This window comes from Sciurus vulgaris (genome assembly GCF_902686455.1).
Source record: "Sciurus vulgaris genome assembly, chromosome: 2".
Lineage (NCBI taxonomy): Eukaryota > Metazoa > Chordata > Mammalia > Rodentia > Sciuridae > Sciurus > Sciurus vulgaris.
The window spans coordinates 182,590,137-182,606,169 of record NC_136462.1 but is presented as its reverse complement, the minus strand read 5'-3'; the positions used below and the strand labels follow the sequence as shown (position 1 = coordinate 182,606,169).

At 45.4% G+C, this 16,033-nt stretch overlaps 2 protein-coding genes across 11 annotated transcripts in view; one reads left to right on the top strand and one right to left on the bottom strand.

Annotated features, from left to right (window-relative positions):
* The window catches only part of SLA2 (Src like adaptor 2), a 22,589-nt gene extending 16,906 nt beyond the window's left edge, over window positions 1-5,683 (top strand). For all 9 annotated transcript variants that reach the window (XM_079128360.1, XM_079128361.1, XM_079128357.1 and 6 more), the window contains 3 exons: window positions 2,467-2,616; window positions 3,334-3,466; window positions 3,850-5,683. In XM_079128360.1, the coding sequence (XP_078984486.1) occupies window positions 2,467-2,616; window positions 3,334-3,466; window positions 3,850-4,015 (449 nt within the window). In that variant the 3' untranslated portion in view covers window positions 4,016-5,683. The remainder of the gene's footprint in view (window positions 1-2,466; window positions 2,617-3,333; window positions 3,467-3,849) is intronic.
* On the bottom strand, window positions 5,303-16,033 carry LOC306654598 (GEL complex subunit OPTI). Of its 2 annotated transcripts, XM_079128407.1 has the most exons (5): window positions 15,693-16,033; window positions 14,161-14,264; window positions 7,545-7,599; window positions 7,326-7,435; window positions 5,303-5,682 (listed from the first exon to the last, which is right to left on the bottom strand). In XM_079128407.1, the coding sequence occupies exons 1-4, from the start codon at window positions 15,804-15,806 to the stop codon at window positions 7,364-7,366; spliced, it is 345 nt and encodes a 114-aa protein (XP_078984533.1). In that variant the 5' UTR covers window positions 15,807-16,033; the 3' UTR covers window positions 5,303-5,682; window positions 7,326-7,363. The 2 variants fall into 2 exon arrangements, with proteins under 2 accessions (XP_078984533.1, XP_078984532.1); XM_079128406.1 differs by lacking the exon at window positions 7,545-7,599 and having other exon boundaries at window positions 7,326-7,455; window positions 15,693-16,025.

Below are 16,033 nucleotides of genomic sequence, written 5' to 3'. Positions count from 1 at the left end.
TAGGACCTCTAATATAACATTATTTAGAAGTAATGAGAACATTATTGCTTTGTTTCCAATCTTATTTATTTATTTATTTATTTTTGGGTGCTGGGGATCGAACCCAGGGCCTTCTGCTTGCAAGGCAAGCACTCTACCAACTGAGCTATCTCCCCAGCCCCTGTTTCCAATATTAAAAGGAAAAATTCAGTCTTTCTCATTAAATATGATGTAGGTTTTTCTCACATGTTCCGTATAAGGTTGAGAGAAAGTATCAGAAATGCCCATGGTCCCCCCAGAAATGTCCAAGTCTCAATCCCAAGAACCTGTGAACTTTACATTGCAAGTTGTTTTGTGATCCTGGGGATTGAACCTAAGGCCTCAGGCCGGCTTGGCAAGTGTTCTGCCACTGAGCTACACCCCCAGCCAGCCCTTGCACATGTGATTAAGTTAAGGATCACTGTTTTATGATCCACCCTCCACTGCTAGGTGCTAGGGATCAAACCTGGGACCTTGCACATACAGGGCAAGTGGCCTAACACTGAGCTACATCCCCAATACCGAGTTAAGGATTTTGAGGTAGGGGGAGATGACCTTGGATATCTAGATGTATCCAATGTACAAGGATCCTTACAAGATGAAGGCAGGACGGTCAGATTTACAGATGTCCCTGGCTTGGAAGGTGGAAGACGAGGAGGAGTGAGGCAAGGAGATGGGTTCTTCTCTAGAGCATGCAGAAGGATCCCAGATCTTGCTAACACCTTAATTTAATTAATTTTTTTGTACCAGGGATTGAACCCAGGGATGCTTAACTACTAAACAACATCCCCAGCTCCCCCTTTTTTAAAAAACAGGGTCTTGCCAAGTTGCTTAGGGCCTAAATTGCTGAGGATGCCTTTGAACTTGTGATCCTCCTGCCTCAGCCTCCCAAATCTCCAAGATAACAGGCATGTACTACCATGCCCAGATTTATGGTAGTTTATTACAGCAGCAATAGGAAACTGATATACTAATACTTTTTTTTCAATGCTGAAGATGAAACCCAGGGCCTCACACATGCTAGGCAAGTACTCTACCACTGAGCCATACCCCCAGTCCAACTAATACACTTTTCCCCCTTTTTTCTTTTTCCTGTGATGTGGGAGATGGAATCCATGGGTGCTTTACCACTGAGCTACATCCCCAACTCTTTTTTATTTTAAGACATGGTCGGTCTCACTAAATTGGTGAGGCTGGCCTCAAACTTGAGGTCCTCTAGCCTTAGCCTCCTGAGTAGCTGAGATTACAGGTATGCCTGGCCCAACTAATATTCTTTATATTCAGTTTTTCTTTATGCTGGTTATTAAATTCTATCCAACAATTTTTCTGCATTTTTTTCAGGTGATCATCTTTTTCATAGTATCACCCTGGTAATTACATTTATGTTCGATTTTTTTGGGGCATGGTAATGGGAATTGAATCCAGAGGCATTCCAAGTTACATCCCAACCCTTTTTATTTTTTATCTTGAGACAGGGTCTTGACCAGTTGCCCAGGCTGGTCTGGATCTTGTGATCCTCCTCTCTTACCCTCTCAAATTGCTGAGATTACAAGCATGCACCACTGTGTCTGGCTATGCTCAGTTTTTAGATCAACTTTGCCTTCCTGGGTTAGTCATTTTGGGAGCTGGGCATGATGCCGAGAACCTATAGCCCCAGCTACTCAGGAGGGAGGCTCATGTTGCTGGATTCAATTCACTAACACTTTGTTAAGAATTTCTGTCATGTGTTTGTGGGGATGTTAACCTAGGTTTTCTTGTGATGTTTTGTTTGGTTTTAATATCAAGATAATGCTAGCCTTACACATTGGCAAGTGGTCCCCCCTCTTTTTCTTAAGAGTTTATGTAGAACTGCTATTCATTCTTTATTTTTTTGTACTTAGGATTTAACCCAGGGGTGCTTTACCACTTAGTTTTACTGAGCCCTTTTGATTTTTTGTTTTGAGGCAGGGTCTCACTAAGTTGCCGAGGCTGGCCTCAAATTTGAGATCCTCCTGTCCCAGGCTCCTGAGAACTGGGATTATAGGCATGCACCACCACACCCTGCTTCTTCTTCAAACGTTTGATAGAACTCCTTTCCTTCCTTTCTTTCTTCCTTTTCTTGCAATTTGGGGATTGAACCCAGGGTGCTCTATTTCTGAATTACATGCCCTCAGCCCATTTTTTTTTTTAACTTTGAGAGTCATGTATCACATTCTCACACTCCTGCCAACATTTAATGTTCGTTCAGTGCTGACCCTGTACGAGGGCTCTGTGCATGATCCACTCTCCCGCACGAGACCCCATGTATTATAAACATGTCACTTATGACCATGAAAGCAAGTTTGTGTTCTGTCTCTGGCCTAGACACTTCCCTAAAGCTTGGGCTCTGTGGCCATAGCTTCTTTCTCCTCCCAAGCTAGGTGGGGCCCCAGCAGGGCCTCAGTAACACCTGAACCCCTTCTTCCGCAGGCTGTTACTCCCTGTCAGTCCGACTCAGTCGCCCTGCATCTTGGGACCGGATCAGACACTACAGGATCCAGCGCCTTGACAATGGCTGGCTGTACATCTCGCCACGCCTCACCTTCCCCTCACTCCAGGCCCTGGTGGACCATTACTCTGGTACAGCCTTTCTCTTGCCTTCCTAAGGTGTTGATATAGAACAGGCTCTCCTCCCCCATAGGCTGGATAGTCTAGCGGGGCATAGCATTTGCCTGTAGACACTTGATACGCTAGAGTACCCAGGCAGAAGAGGAGCCTCCCCATCTTCATGTCATAACTGCGGAGACACTGTCCTCATCCCAAGCTGACAGAGAAGCCACAGGCGAATTTTGAGCTTGGCTGGTACCTCACCCAAAGCCCCAGCAGTAGCAGGGCTCTCCTCAAAGGAAGTAGGCTGAGCTGTTCCTGTGTGCAATGCAACTCTCTCAGCATTTTCTGGTTCCTGTCCTACAACAGGCACTGGAAAGAGAGAAACCAGATCAGGGTCAGGGCAGAAGGGAAGACCACTCCTGGTAACACTGACCAGCAGTTTCCTAAGGATAGCTACACAGAGTAGATACTACCAGTGCCAAGTAGAGATGAGCACTCCTTAGCTTTTTTTTCTTCCTAAAACACTTTCCTAACTAGAACTTAGGGCTCAAAGAGGTCTATTAATTTACCCAAATTATAGTGGATTAAGTCTCCCAAAACTTAGCCCAGAAAGTCTCCATGAGACCAACAGTTTGGGGCTCAGCACCTATCACTCTGGTAATCATGCCCCCTTCCAAGCGTGGAAAGCGATATAGCAGGGGGTGGGGAGAAGCAGGGCTGGTGTCAGGGTGTGGGTCTCTTCCTCAGAGCTAGCAGAGGACATCTGCTGCCTCCTCAAGGAGCCCTGTGCACTGCAGAGGCCTCGCCCACTCCCTGGCAAGAACATCCCCCTACCTGTGACTGTGCAGAGGACGTCACTCAAATGGAAAGAGCTGGACAGGTGAGGGGACCCCTGGAAACATGAAGGCAGACAGAGAAGCATTAGAAGGATCCACCCTTAGGAATCCATAACCCAGAATGGGTCTGTCATGCTGAGGGACACCTGCGAGTCAGAGCGCTACCTCCAGGCTTGGCAGGTGTGTTGGGTGGATATGGTTGGGAAAGAGAAAGCGAGCATGGACCTCAAGGCAGTTAGGGTGGAAGGAACCTAGGAGCGGGTGAGGGAGCAGAGTCCTAACTGCAGAAGCTCAGATGGGGTTTAACAGGGAGCAGGAACTTGAGTTTGTCAGCAAGAGCGACACAGAGCTGTTCTGATCGATGACTTGTGTGGTGAGTGCAGCGAGGATGCAGCCCCTCACCTGCCCCCCCCCCCCCCTCCCGCAGCTCCCTCTTGTTCTCTGAAGCACCTGCCACAGGGGAAGCATCTCTTCTTAGTGAGGGGCTCCGGGAGTCCCTCAGCTCCTACATCAGCCTGACTGAAGATGTCTCCTTGTACAACAGCAAGACTAAAAGCAGAGGCCGGAAAGGAAACCAAGTCTGTGGCACTTAGAACCCAAACTCAGTTCAACATGGGCACCCAGAGGGAAAGCTACGCAGAGAAGGTGCAACCAGGCCTCCACCTGGAACCTTTGCTCCTTCCTCACTTGGCTCTAAGAAGTCATTTACCTTTTCTCAAGCAATGACCCTATGATCTCTAGTTCAAGTGCAAGGCAGCTGAGAACAGAGCCAGGGCTCCAGAGAAGGTAAACCTAGCTAGGCACAATGACACATGCCTGTAATCCTACCTACGTGGGTCCCTGAAGCAGGAGGATGTAGAGTTCAAGGTCAGCCTGAGTAACTAAGACACTGTCTCAAAATAAAAAATTTCAAAAAGGGCTATGGATGTAGCTCAGTGGTAGAGCGTACTTGCTTAGTCATGTGCAAGGTCCTGGGTTCAGTCCCCAGTACTGCATACACACAAAAAGCAAACGCCCTCTGGGTCTGACCTAGCCAGTTCCCAAACGGGATTTCCAGTACCACCTAAATCCAATCCCCTGCCTACCAAGTCATTCTATCTCCCTGCTGCTAACCAGCCCCACCTACAAGGTAGAAACCACTACCAGCATCAAGGAGAAACAAGTCATTTTATGAAACCATACAAGTCTGGCTCAGAATAATGGTGCATCCCCAGGGGCGGGCCTGTGGCTCAGAGGGGAAAGGAGAGCTGAAGGGCTGATGGCTTACCACACCAGTAGATCCTGGGTTGTCCAGCTCATTTGACCCCCAGAGCAAAGAGAAGGACTGCTGATAATCCAGGTCCTTGAACATCCTCCATCAAGCCCTTCTTTGCACAGCCTCAGCTCTCTAGTTTTGTAGCTTATCATTCAAGCCTAGCCAAGCTCTCCCAATCACCCTGATCTTGCCACCTTTTGACCAAATACAAACTGACGTTTTTGAGCCTATCATACTGTAGGCCAGTTACTTTCTCAGGGCAGGGGCATCAGAAGGGAGGAAGTGCTCTTTCCACAACCCCAAGAACAAGGCCATCCTGCTGCTCTAAAGAGAAAAACACCTGGCTGAAGCTGATGAGGGAGCAGAGAGGGGAAGGAGGGACAGGCAGAGGAGGCACCACCTCTGATACTTCTACTTGGTTCCGAGGCTACAGGTGGGTAGGAAAGGCTTTACCAGGTAGCACAGGTTCTCAGTTAAAGATTTATTTATTCAAGTATCTGAAAACATTCTACAATGGAAACTGTTACCAGATGCTGCTTGTACTGTACTAACCACCACGTACATACTGCCATACTGTTTTCAGAAGACTTGAAATGCCACTGATAGTTAAAAATTGTACACCTGATGGAGAACCAAGGAAGACAATTTAATGTTTCATCCCGATCCAGAGGTGCATCAAATTAAATGACAGCTCCACTCAGCAAACAGCTGTTACATGATGGCATCCAAGAAAGTTGGTGATGGACAAATTCAGAAATGCTTCCCCCAAAGGCAGATAATTCTTCAAAAAGTTTCAGGTTACAACCCTTGCAGAAAACACTGACGCCCAACACACTGATTCTTGGTCCAGGAAACACGGGTCTTCCAGGTTCCAAGTGGCTGGGGTGTCCCAACAATGATGTTTCTGCTGTAATTAAGTGGGTCCTTTGGATTGGACACGGAGCAGGTGGGAACTGTACACCTTCAGTCATAGTGAATGGCAGTGTAAAAGATGATCCAAATGACCTAGAGAGGAGACAGATAATGTTGATGTTACCTGGATCAACAGAGCTCCCCAAGTCCATAAGATGAAAATGTCAGATGAGCATGTGCACACAGGGCACTCCCCAGGGGCTATCAATGCATTACCTGCAGGAGACCTAAGTTATCTCATCAAAATGAGCTGTCTCAAACCACTGGGCTGCTCCCTAGGCTCCCAAAGCCACCCTCTGAATACTCCCTCCCCTCACCAAACAGCACCCTGAGCCCCAGAGCCCAGGGAGCAGAGTATCATGGGGTATATAAATGGAGCTGATACAAATAAAGCTGTACTGCTAGCAGGTGTTAAATTTACTAATAAGTGTAAAAATAAAATGACCTTCATACTTTAGCTTCCATCAAAGCAGATTCTTTTAAAATATTTTTTTTAGTTGTAGATGGACACAATACCTTTATTTCATTTATTTATATGTGGTGCTGGGGATCGAACCCAGGGCCTCACATATGCTAGGCAAGCGCTCCACCACTGAGCCACAACTACAGCCCAAAGCAGAGATTCTTAAACTTAGCTAATTGTTGCAATCTTCTGGAACCATTAAGAAACACAGAGATGTCCTGATGCCACTTCTCAAGGTTTTATTGGTTTAGACCAAGGTCTGGACCCAAGAGTCAGTGTATAATTAAAAAAAAAATGAATTTTAAAGTATATAATTCACATTCCATGAAGTTTACCCTTTTTTAAAAGCATACAATTCAGAGGTTTTTAATACATTCACAAAGTTGTGTAGACATCCTCACTAATTGATCCCAAAATAACTCTCCAAAAAGAGCCTGTTCCTACGATTAGTTATTACTTCCCTTTTCTTGCTCCCCTCAGCCTCTAGCAACCACTAATCTACTTTCTGTCTCTATGAACTTGGCCTATTTTGGACAATTCACATAAATGTAATCATGCAAAATATATGGTCTTCTGTTTGGATTCTTCCACTTAGCACTGTTTTCAAGATTCATCCATGTTGTAGCACATATCAGGACTTACTTCCTTTTTATGGCTGAATAACATTCTGCACGTTTTAACTATTATGAATAATGTTATAAATAATATTTTTAAATGTTTCCCAGTTTCTAATATGTAGCCAAGGTTGAGAATCAGATGCAGAAGCTGATGATGGGTCCTGGATTTACACATTACAGGGAGACTGTACAGCATCTCACATCACATCTTTTGGGACAACCTGGCTCAATAGAGTTCATGTCCTAAAATGTCAGGAGTCTTGAAAAATGGCACCTCAGTTGGGTACAGTGGCACATACCTATAATGCCAGCTCTTGGGAGGCTGAGGCAGGATTGCAGGTTTAAGGCCAATTTTGGCAATTTAGTGATGTCTTGTCTCAAAAGAAAAAGAAAAAAAGGCTGGGGAGTTGGGGATGTAGCCCAGTGGTGGAGTGTCCCAGTACTGCCAAAAAAAAAAGATACTCCAACCATAGTATACCTCGATCAGTGGGCCCTGTAAGAATGGTATCTCAGGGGGCTGGGGATATAGCTCAGGTGGTAGACTGCTTGCCTTGCATGCAGAAAGCCCTGGGTTCAATCCCCAGCACCACAAAAGAAAAAAAGAATGGTATCTCGGGAAATGAACAGAACCTGCTCTAAAACTACCAGCTACATACCATGAACAAGGCAAAAGATGTCATAAAGCCTTCTTTTGTTAGCTCCCAGGTGCCACCATATTCTTCTTCATCGATCTGTAGATAGTTGCTGAAGTAGAGGTACAGGACTCCTGCATTGATCAGGCAGAATCTGGAGTGAGGAAGACAGGCACCAAACACAGCTTAAGCCTAGAAGACTCAAAGCTCCCACCAGCAAGGTTCTGCTGTTAGAGCACTCACTATGTTCCACAGCTCACGGTTTATATTTGCGTCTCTCCCGCCAGGCAGGGGTGACCTGGAGAGAAACAGGTTTTGGGCTCAGGAAAACCAGCTCAACATGTTTTCCTTTGTTGTTTCGAGAGCTTGTGTAAGTCCCTTAATATCTGTAAAATGGGGAGGCTGAAGGCATGTGGCAGGGCAAGCTAAATACTACACGTAAATGCCCAGGCCCTCAGTGGAGCTGCCCACCTGACTGTGCTCGAGATTTAAAGAAAGAGCAACTATTTTTAGTTGCCTGGAAAACACAAAAATTTAAAAAATTTAAAGGAGGGGGCTGGGGATGTAGCTCAGTGGTAAAGCAGTTGTCTCGCAGGCATGAAGTCCTGCTTTTGATCCCTCACACTGCAAAACAAAACGAAAATTCAAAGTATACCAAGGTTTTCCAAGCCTCCCCGCCCTGGCAAAGTAAAACAGAATGACTTATACCAGACTTGGGCCTCCACATAACTCCAGCTGAGGGGTGGCTATGGGATAAATGTTAAGCTGCTGCTTCATGTCCTCGATGCACAAGGAGCAGCACATGCCCCTTGCACAGTTCCCTCGGGCATACACTCGTGATGTCTACCATCTGCTGCTGTATGTGATGCACAGGTGATTATGGCAACTCTTTCCCTCAGCTCAAAATCTACTAGGGGCCTAAGAACAACAACTAGAGTGTAGCTGAAACTAGGGGTTTGTAGACACCCCCAAGAAAGTCTCTGATCCCCAAAATGTATTTAGCTGATACAGGAACTGGAACAAAGTGGGCAGAAAAAATATCACCATTCTTATCTTGTTTTCTTTCCCCAACCCAGTACTGGGGATTGAACCCAGCAGTATTCTTCTACTGAGCCACATTCTTAATCCTTTTTATCCTTTATTTGAGACAGGGTCTAAGATGCCCAGGCTAGCCAGGCGTGTGCCATCATGCCTGGCTTCACCTCTTGTTTTCACAAAGTTTTTCTATTTTTCTTGTGATCTTTAAGTTACTTTATCTAATTTAATGGGGGATCATGTGCCTCAAGTCACAACCCTTCTGAAGGCAGAGGTGGAAAAATGCAAAGATTGGGGTGTAGTTCAGTGTGTAATTAGCATATGCAAGGCCCTGAATTCCATCCCCAGAGCCAAAAGAAAAAAGCAGAGAGAACTGGTTCCGCCCAAGAGATAAAGTGTGGGCTGGTGCCAGGCAGTACAATGGTGCCTGATGGAGTGTCAACTGGCACCCGTGGGGTGAGAAGGTGGGGTGAGAAGGAGACCTGGAGGCAGGGTGAGCAAGGAGGAGTGGATAGGGTGTGCAGATTTCAGAAGTCTAGTTTCAACAGTGAGAATGTGGGCTTCCTCATGAGTGAAAGGAACAGGGGTGGAAAAGACTGGTGTAGGCCTGTGCTCACATTTCAGGACAGGAGGGCAAACACAGTTTGTGGACAGGGACTGCACAGATAGCTGAATGAGGAGGTAAAAGGTGCCAAGGACTTTAAGCCTAAGGGCCCAGGAGTACAATGGTTCCTATAACACAAGCAGGAGTCAGGAAGAGCAGAGGTTTTTCTTGGACTTCAAAATACAGTCCTTGCCTTGGCCATGTTGTAGACACATCCTTATCTCCTGCCAGAAATCTTGAGACCCAGCCAAATCTGGTCAACTCCCTCTGATAGCTTCATTTTGGACAGACTGACTTAGTGGCTCTAGCTGGAGACTACTGATAGAAGTTGAAAATATCACTCAAGCTCAGATAATAGCTGGTCTGGAAAAGAATTGTGAAGTCAAGGAGCCAGAACAGGAGAGAGAAAAAGGCTTACAGGCTCTGCCCTCCTGGGATTACATACTGAGGAGAAAGTGAAGTCACAGAAACAAAGACGTTGAAATCCAATGTTTGGTGGTCAGGGGGGAGAGTGAGAAAGATCACAAGTTTAAGGCCTGCCTGGGTAACTTAATGAGACCCTGCCACAAAAAAAAGGCTGGGGATGTAGGGCTCCTGAATTCAATCCAGAAAAAGGACTAAAAGGGCCCACACTAAGTTTTGAAGGATGAGTACAATTTGTTTTATAAATGAAGGAGAGTTACACAACAACTGTGTAGACGAAGAAATCAACATACCAGATGGGGGTGGAAAAAGAACATGAAAAAGATTTTCAAATGGTTTTTAAAAATTCTATGGGTGGGGGGGATGTAGCTCCATGGTAGAGTACTCGCCTAGCTTGTGTGAGGCCCCAGGGTGGATTTCTGACATAGTGAAAATAAGTTTAAAATTAAGATTAAAAACCTATTCTTAAAAAAATTCCAGTCAGAATTTTAAAAGACAACCAATCTCTAATAAATAACCTGCTTTAGTGCTGGAAGACTGCATGCCAAGAGTAATTAATGTACAACCCTGTTTTTAAGATTTGGTGGAGGAGCTGGGGTTGCGGCTCAGTGGAAGAGTGCTTGCCTAGCATGTGTGAGGCACTGAGTTCGATTCTCAGCACCACATATAAATGAATGAATAAAATAAAGGTGCATCAACATCTTTAAAAAAAAAAAAAAAAAAAAAGATTTAGTGGAATTCAGCTGGGCATGGGGGCACATGCCTGTAATCCCAGCAACTCAGGAGCCTGAGGTAGGATGACTGCAAGTTCAAGGATAGCCTCAGCAACTTAGTGAGATGCTGTCTCAAAACAAAAATAATAAAATGAACTGGGTAGATGTAGCCCTAGGTTCAATCTCCAGTTTAAAAAAAAAAAAAAAAGTCAAATAAATTAATTAGTTTTAAAAAAATTTAAGGCAGAAAAACAGGTGCCAAGGCACATACCTACAACCCCAGAGACTCAGGAGGTTGAAGCAGGAGGATTATAAATTCAAGGCCAGTCTCAGCAACTTAGCAAGACTGTGAAAAATAAAAAGGACTAAAGATGTAGCTCAGTGATAGAGGAACCCTGGGTTTGATCCCCAGTAGTAGGGGAGAAAGATTATTTTTTAAGGCACATTCACTGAGCACCTATTACCATATGCCAAGCTCTGAAAGAGCTCCAGAGGTAGGAGGCAATGGGCACTGTCCCTCTCTGATAATACAAAACCTCAGTAGACATTATAAATTATAAATAAGGAGACCCAAGGAAATGGTTTCATATTAACTGGCTCTGACTGGAGGCTACAATGGAGTAAATGAAGAGAAGCAAGCTGGGGTCTGGGGAGAAGGTCACAAGAAATGAGCAACAGGGCAATCCTGCCCTAAACCAGCTGGGTCAAACAAACGGAGGAGGAGATGTAGGGAAAAAGAGCTTGGCCCTTTCAAAAGAGCAGGGGGAAAGGTGCCAGCCAAAAGGAGGGAAAGGATTTGTTTGGGGTGAGAGACTGGCTCTGACAGACAGTATGGGACTGAATCCCAGAAAATAGGGAGTCCTAGAAGAGTGGCAGGGACTACAGAGCCACGCCAAGGTACATTCACTCCCATGCATCCTGCTTGCTGTTCTCTCAAGTTTTTTCTGTTTTGTTTGTTTGTTTGGTACCAGGGATTAAACCCAGAGGCACTTAAGCACTAAGTCACATCCCCGGCTCTTTATTTTGAGACGGGGTCTTGTCAAGTTGTTTAGGGCTTCACTAAGGCTGGCTTTGAACTTGCAATCCTCCTGCCTCAGCCTCCTGAACTGCTGGGATTAGAAGCATGCGCCACCATGTTGGACTCAAGTCATACTTTACCACTCTTGAGGCTGAAACAATTCTGGAGTGCCCATGATGTACCAAAGCATGACATTCAGCAATTCACTTGCATCATCTCATTTATTTATTATTTATCACTTTTACTGCCTTTCTTTTACTGAAGAGGAAATAGGCTCAGAAAGGTAAGCTCAAAATTATGTAGTTTGAAAGTGGCAGACCTAGAACTTAGAACAATTCAGAAGTCTGAATTGCTGCTGTTCCAGGTAGTATGATGGAATCCCATGCGGTCCTAATCCATCCTGCCTAGGACATGAACCATCCCTTTGTCTACCATATCCACCCAGTACACGCTATCTACCACCCACTTAGTACCTACCACCCACTTAGTCAGCATCTTGGCTATCAGATTGACAGTGGCAATATGGCGGTACTTATATTCAAGTAACCATTATTTTACTCACTAATGGCCCCCCAAAACGCAAGAAGAATGATGCTGGCAATTTGGATATGCCAAAGAAAAGCCATAAAGTGCTTTCTTTACACATTGTCTAACATTATCACTGGAAGTGAAAGAGAGGAAGAGACACCATGTTCACGTAACTTTTATTACAACATATTGTTATAACTGTTGTTTTATTTTTAGTTGTTAATCTCTCATTCTGCCTAATGTATAAACATTATCATAAGTATATAAATACAGGAAAAAACAGTATACATGTTGTTCAGTGTTTTCCATAGTTTAAGGAATTTACTGGAGATCTTGAAATATGTACCATATGGATAAGGGGGGACTACTGTACATTTCTTTTGTATTACCATCTTTTTTTTTTGGTACCAGGGATTGGACCCAGGGGCACTTAACCACTGACCCACATCCCCAGTTCTTTTTTTGTATTTTATCTAGAGACAGTCTCACAGAGTTGCTTAGGGCCTTGCTAAATTTCTGAGGTTGGCTTCGAACTTGCAATCCTCCTGCCTCAACCTCACAAGCCACTGAGATTACAGGTGTGCACGACCTTGCCTGGTTCTTTTGGGTTATCTTCTGAGAAAATAGGCAATTTCAATGTTTGAAATGTATTTTATTCCTTATACCCAAAAGGAAGGGAATAGTAAGAGACAGGATCATCCCAAAACAACCAATATGGTTTTCCATGGGTATGGAACACTTGTATTGTCTATATGAAGAAAAAAGGTAAGGTCCTCCATTTCCACAACAGCTTGCCCGTGATTCATACTGGTGTTTTCCTGTTCTTTTTTTTTTTTTTTTTAGGGTGTTTGGGATCAAATTTAGGGCCTTGCTTATGCTAGGAAAGTGCTCTACCTCCATGCTGCACCCCTGAGCCCCCTATGATTCATATCTTAGGGCAACTCCTACACATCTTTTTAATTCAATCTGATGGGCACACAGACTTACTTTCATTAGCTTGTTAACAAACTGAGCCATGACGAGGGGCTGTTGTCAAGTGTGCTGCCACTGGCCAGAAGAGAACAATAACCTGTAAGATGCAGGGTGCAGTGGTGCACACTGTACAACCAGTTATGCAAGAGGTTGTGGCACAAGGATCACAAGTTCAAGGCCAGCCTGAACAACTTGTCAAAACCTGTCTCAAAATAAAAAAGCTGGGCTGAGGTTGTGGCTTGGTGGTAGAGTACTCACCTACCATGTGTGAGGCCCTGGGTTCGATCCTCAGTACCACATAAAAATAAAGTAAGGATATTGTGTTCACCTACAACTAAAAAATATATTTTTAAAAAATAAATAATTAAAGGCACATGCCTTTAATCCCAGCAGCTTGAGAGGCTGAGGCAGAAGGATCACGAGTTCAAAGCCAGCCTCAGCAAAAGTAAGGCACTAAGCAACTCAATGACATCATGTCTCTAAATAAAATACGAAATAGGGCTGGGGATGTGGCTCTGTGGTCAAGTGCCCCTAAGTTCAATCCCTGGTACCCACCCCGTCAAAAAAAAGAAAGAAAGGGAAAAAAAAAAAAAAAGGCTGGGGATATAGCTCAGTGATAGAGCAGTTGCCTCACAAGAGCAAGGTTCTGGTTTTGATTCTTAGTACCACAAACAAACACACACAGAACAACAAAATAAAAAATGTAAAAACGTTTGGGTTTGCCAATATCCTACTTTGAAGTTGCTTTTAAATTGTAGGGAACTGAAATAACTTCAACCAAAGCTAAGATTCAGCACAATGCCAGCACAAGGGAGACAGTCATCAAGTACAGAAGTTCCTCTATTTCCTAAACTTCCACAGGTACAAAGGTTGCACCAGAATTACAGTGTGTGCTGTCTATAATATGGTAGCTTCTTGCATAATGTTATTTTAGACTCATGAATGAGTAGACTGGCCCAGTCTTCAGAAAGGTAGCCTGCGTGATCTGAGATGCTCCTATGCACAATGAACTGAGCATCAGACCCAGGATGCCACAGTGCAGGACGTTTCTTTGTTTTAATCATTACACACACACATAATTCCCAAATAGCAATGGCTCTTTCCATAAAAGGAAACAAAACCTCTATTTAAACAGAAACATAGCCAGGCACAGTGGCACACCTGTAATCCCAGACCCACAGGAAGCTGAGACAGAATGACTGCAAGTTCAAGACCAGCTGTGACAACTCAGCAAGACCCTGTCTTAAAATAAAAAATAGAGGATTAGGGATGTAGCTGAGGTAAGATGCCCCCTAAATTCAATCCCTAATACCAATAAATAAATAAATAAGGAAATGTAACCAAGCTGGGTGAAACACACCTGTAATCCTGGCTACTTAGAGGAGGCTGAGACAGGAAGACTGCAAGTGTAAGACCAACCTGGGAACTTGGGGAGACCCCGTTAAAAAAAAAAGTGTGCAGGGGGTGCTGCTGGGGATGTAGCCCCGTGGTAAAGTGCCCCTGGTTTAATTCCCAGTCCAAAAAAAAAAAAAAAAGGAAAAAACAAACTGAAAATCCAAGACTTACCCTGCTATTCCCAAGAAACCTCGCAATGGCAAAACTCCCCAAATGACACCCAGCACCACAGCAATGATCTGTCGGAACCAGTAGATCACATCTAAAAATTCATCCTGTAGAAAAGACAAATAATGCATGCATTATCTGAAGTGGTGCCATAAGATAGCTCTAAGTGGAGAAACAGAAAAATTTTCTACTAAACACATCTTCAGGGAATTTCTCCCCAAAAGCAATGGTATATAGTTCCCACATCACCTCTTATGTACACTAAAATGTGGTTGGAAACAATATAGGCATCTTAAATGATTACTTCCAGAAATTAAATTTTTAGAGGTCACTTTTTTTTTAAGCTATATAAATGTAATGACTTATAATGAAGTGGCTGTAATAATAATTGTACTACTGGCCACATATAACTTTTAGCTGACCAGGGAAGACCTACAGTCCTTGGGTAGAAGAGTTATTAACCTACTCAGTACCACCTTTCTGTACATGGGATTTTTGAGCAAGTCACAAAAGAAAGAAAAGATCAGAAATAAAATTGTTGGAGGCAGGTGACAACACATCTAAATTCCATAGAAGGAAATAGGAGACTCTGGTTTCCAATTGCCCTAGATTTCAGAAACCAGTCCTTATACCAGGAAAGAAAGAAATGACACAGCAGATCACAGAGACTGCAGGTTTTGCAAGAGCTGGGCAGGGCTGGGGGCAGGACAAGGGCACCTACAGAGTGCCTCCCATCCCCCCTTACCAGAACTCAAGGAAGGAAAACCCAAGTTCAACAGTCCAGAAAAAACAAGACTGCAAATATAATACTCTTTTCAAACCACCTGCAATCAAGCTGTTTGTGATAGCCCCTTCCAGATAGATCATGGAGCAGAGTCAGGAAGCATCCGTTCAGCTGCTCTGTATGTGACCAGCAAGAACATCCTGAAGCCCCAACCACGTCTTACACATATCTGGTGGCAATTCTTACTCTTTCTCTCTTACACACACCCCCAAAAGTGACCGCAGACTCATACTCATTAAGGTATTCAGTCTCTTTTACTCAACAATTAAGCAATGGCAGCTCACCACTAGCGAGCCTCACGTTCTAAACTTTCATGCATCACGGCACAACCCACTTCAGTGATAGTTTGAGTACTCGGGGACTTTGCATGGAGAGCACCTGGCACACATAGGATTCAGTAGAAGTCAGGGACCGTTACTGTCTGTGCTAAATTTCTCAGATCCAACTGGGAGTCAAAGGCGGAGGCTTAATCGAATTCAGCTCACTCACGCCGAGCAGGCACACGCCCTGCCCACAGATGACAATTCTGCCCCCATCTCGCAACTTCCGCGTGACCTAGCGGCTTCATCCAGAAGCAAGCCCGGCTGTCAGGGCCGTGCCCGCCAAGTACGTCCCGGAGCCCCTGGGGCACCCGCCCCACCATCCCACTCAATCGCGCCTGGGCGGAGGTGGGGACAGGCCCAGGCACACCATGCCGTCCCCCCAGCCCAGCCAGCTCCTCGAACCTGTGCCTGCGCCAGACCCCCCGCACCTTGTCTTCCCAGGCCGCGTCGCTCCGCAGCACTTTGCTCCAGACAGAGACTTTGAGGGCCCCGTTGGCCAGCTGCGGCTGAGGCGGCTCCTCCTTCCGCCGCCCGCCGCTCATCCTCCAGTCGCGCCGCCCGGGCCGGGCCTGGGGCGCGCGGGCCGAGCCAAAGAGAGTCGGGGTCTGAGGTCACGAGTCACGGCGCGCGGGGCGGCGGCGGGAGCCGCAGGTTCAGCTGTCCGGTCCTACGGCGCGCTGCGGGTCCCCTCACTTAACCAAGCTGCCGGGCTCTGCTCGCTCACCGAGCAGGCACCTCGGAGGGAGGGGCAGCGCCGCGCTGCGTGCCG

What these genes read in the sequence shown, in the direction of transcription:
- LOC306654598 (XM_079128406.1), bottom strand. Translation starts at nt 15,806, where the DNA reads ATGAGCGGCGGGCGGCGGAAGGAGGAGCCGCCTCAGCCGCAGCTGGCC. An exon ending in ACGCGGCCTGGGAAGACAAG is followed by an intron (nt 14,265 to 15,692) that starts GTGCGGGGGGTC and finishes TCTTTTCTACAG; the next exon opens with GATGAATTTTTAGATGTGAT. An exon ending in CATCTTTTGCCTTGTTCATG is followed by an intron (nt 5,683 to 7,325) that starts GTATGTAGCTGG and finishes TCTCCTCTCTAG; the next exon opens with GTCATTTGGATCATCTTTTA.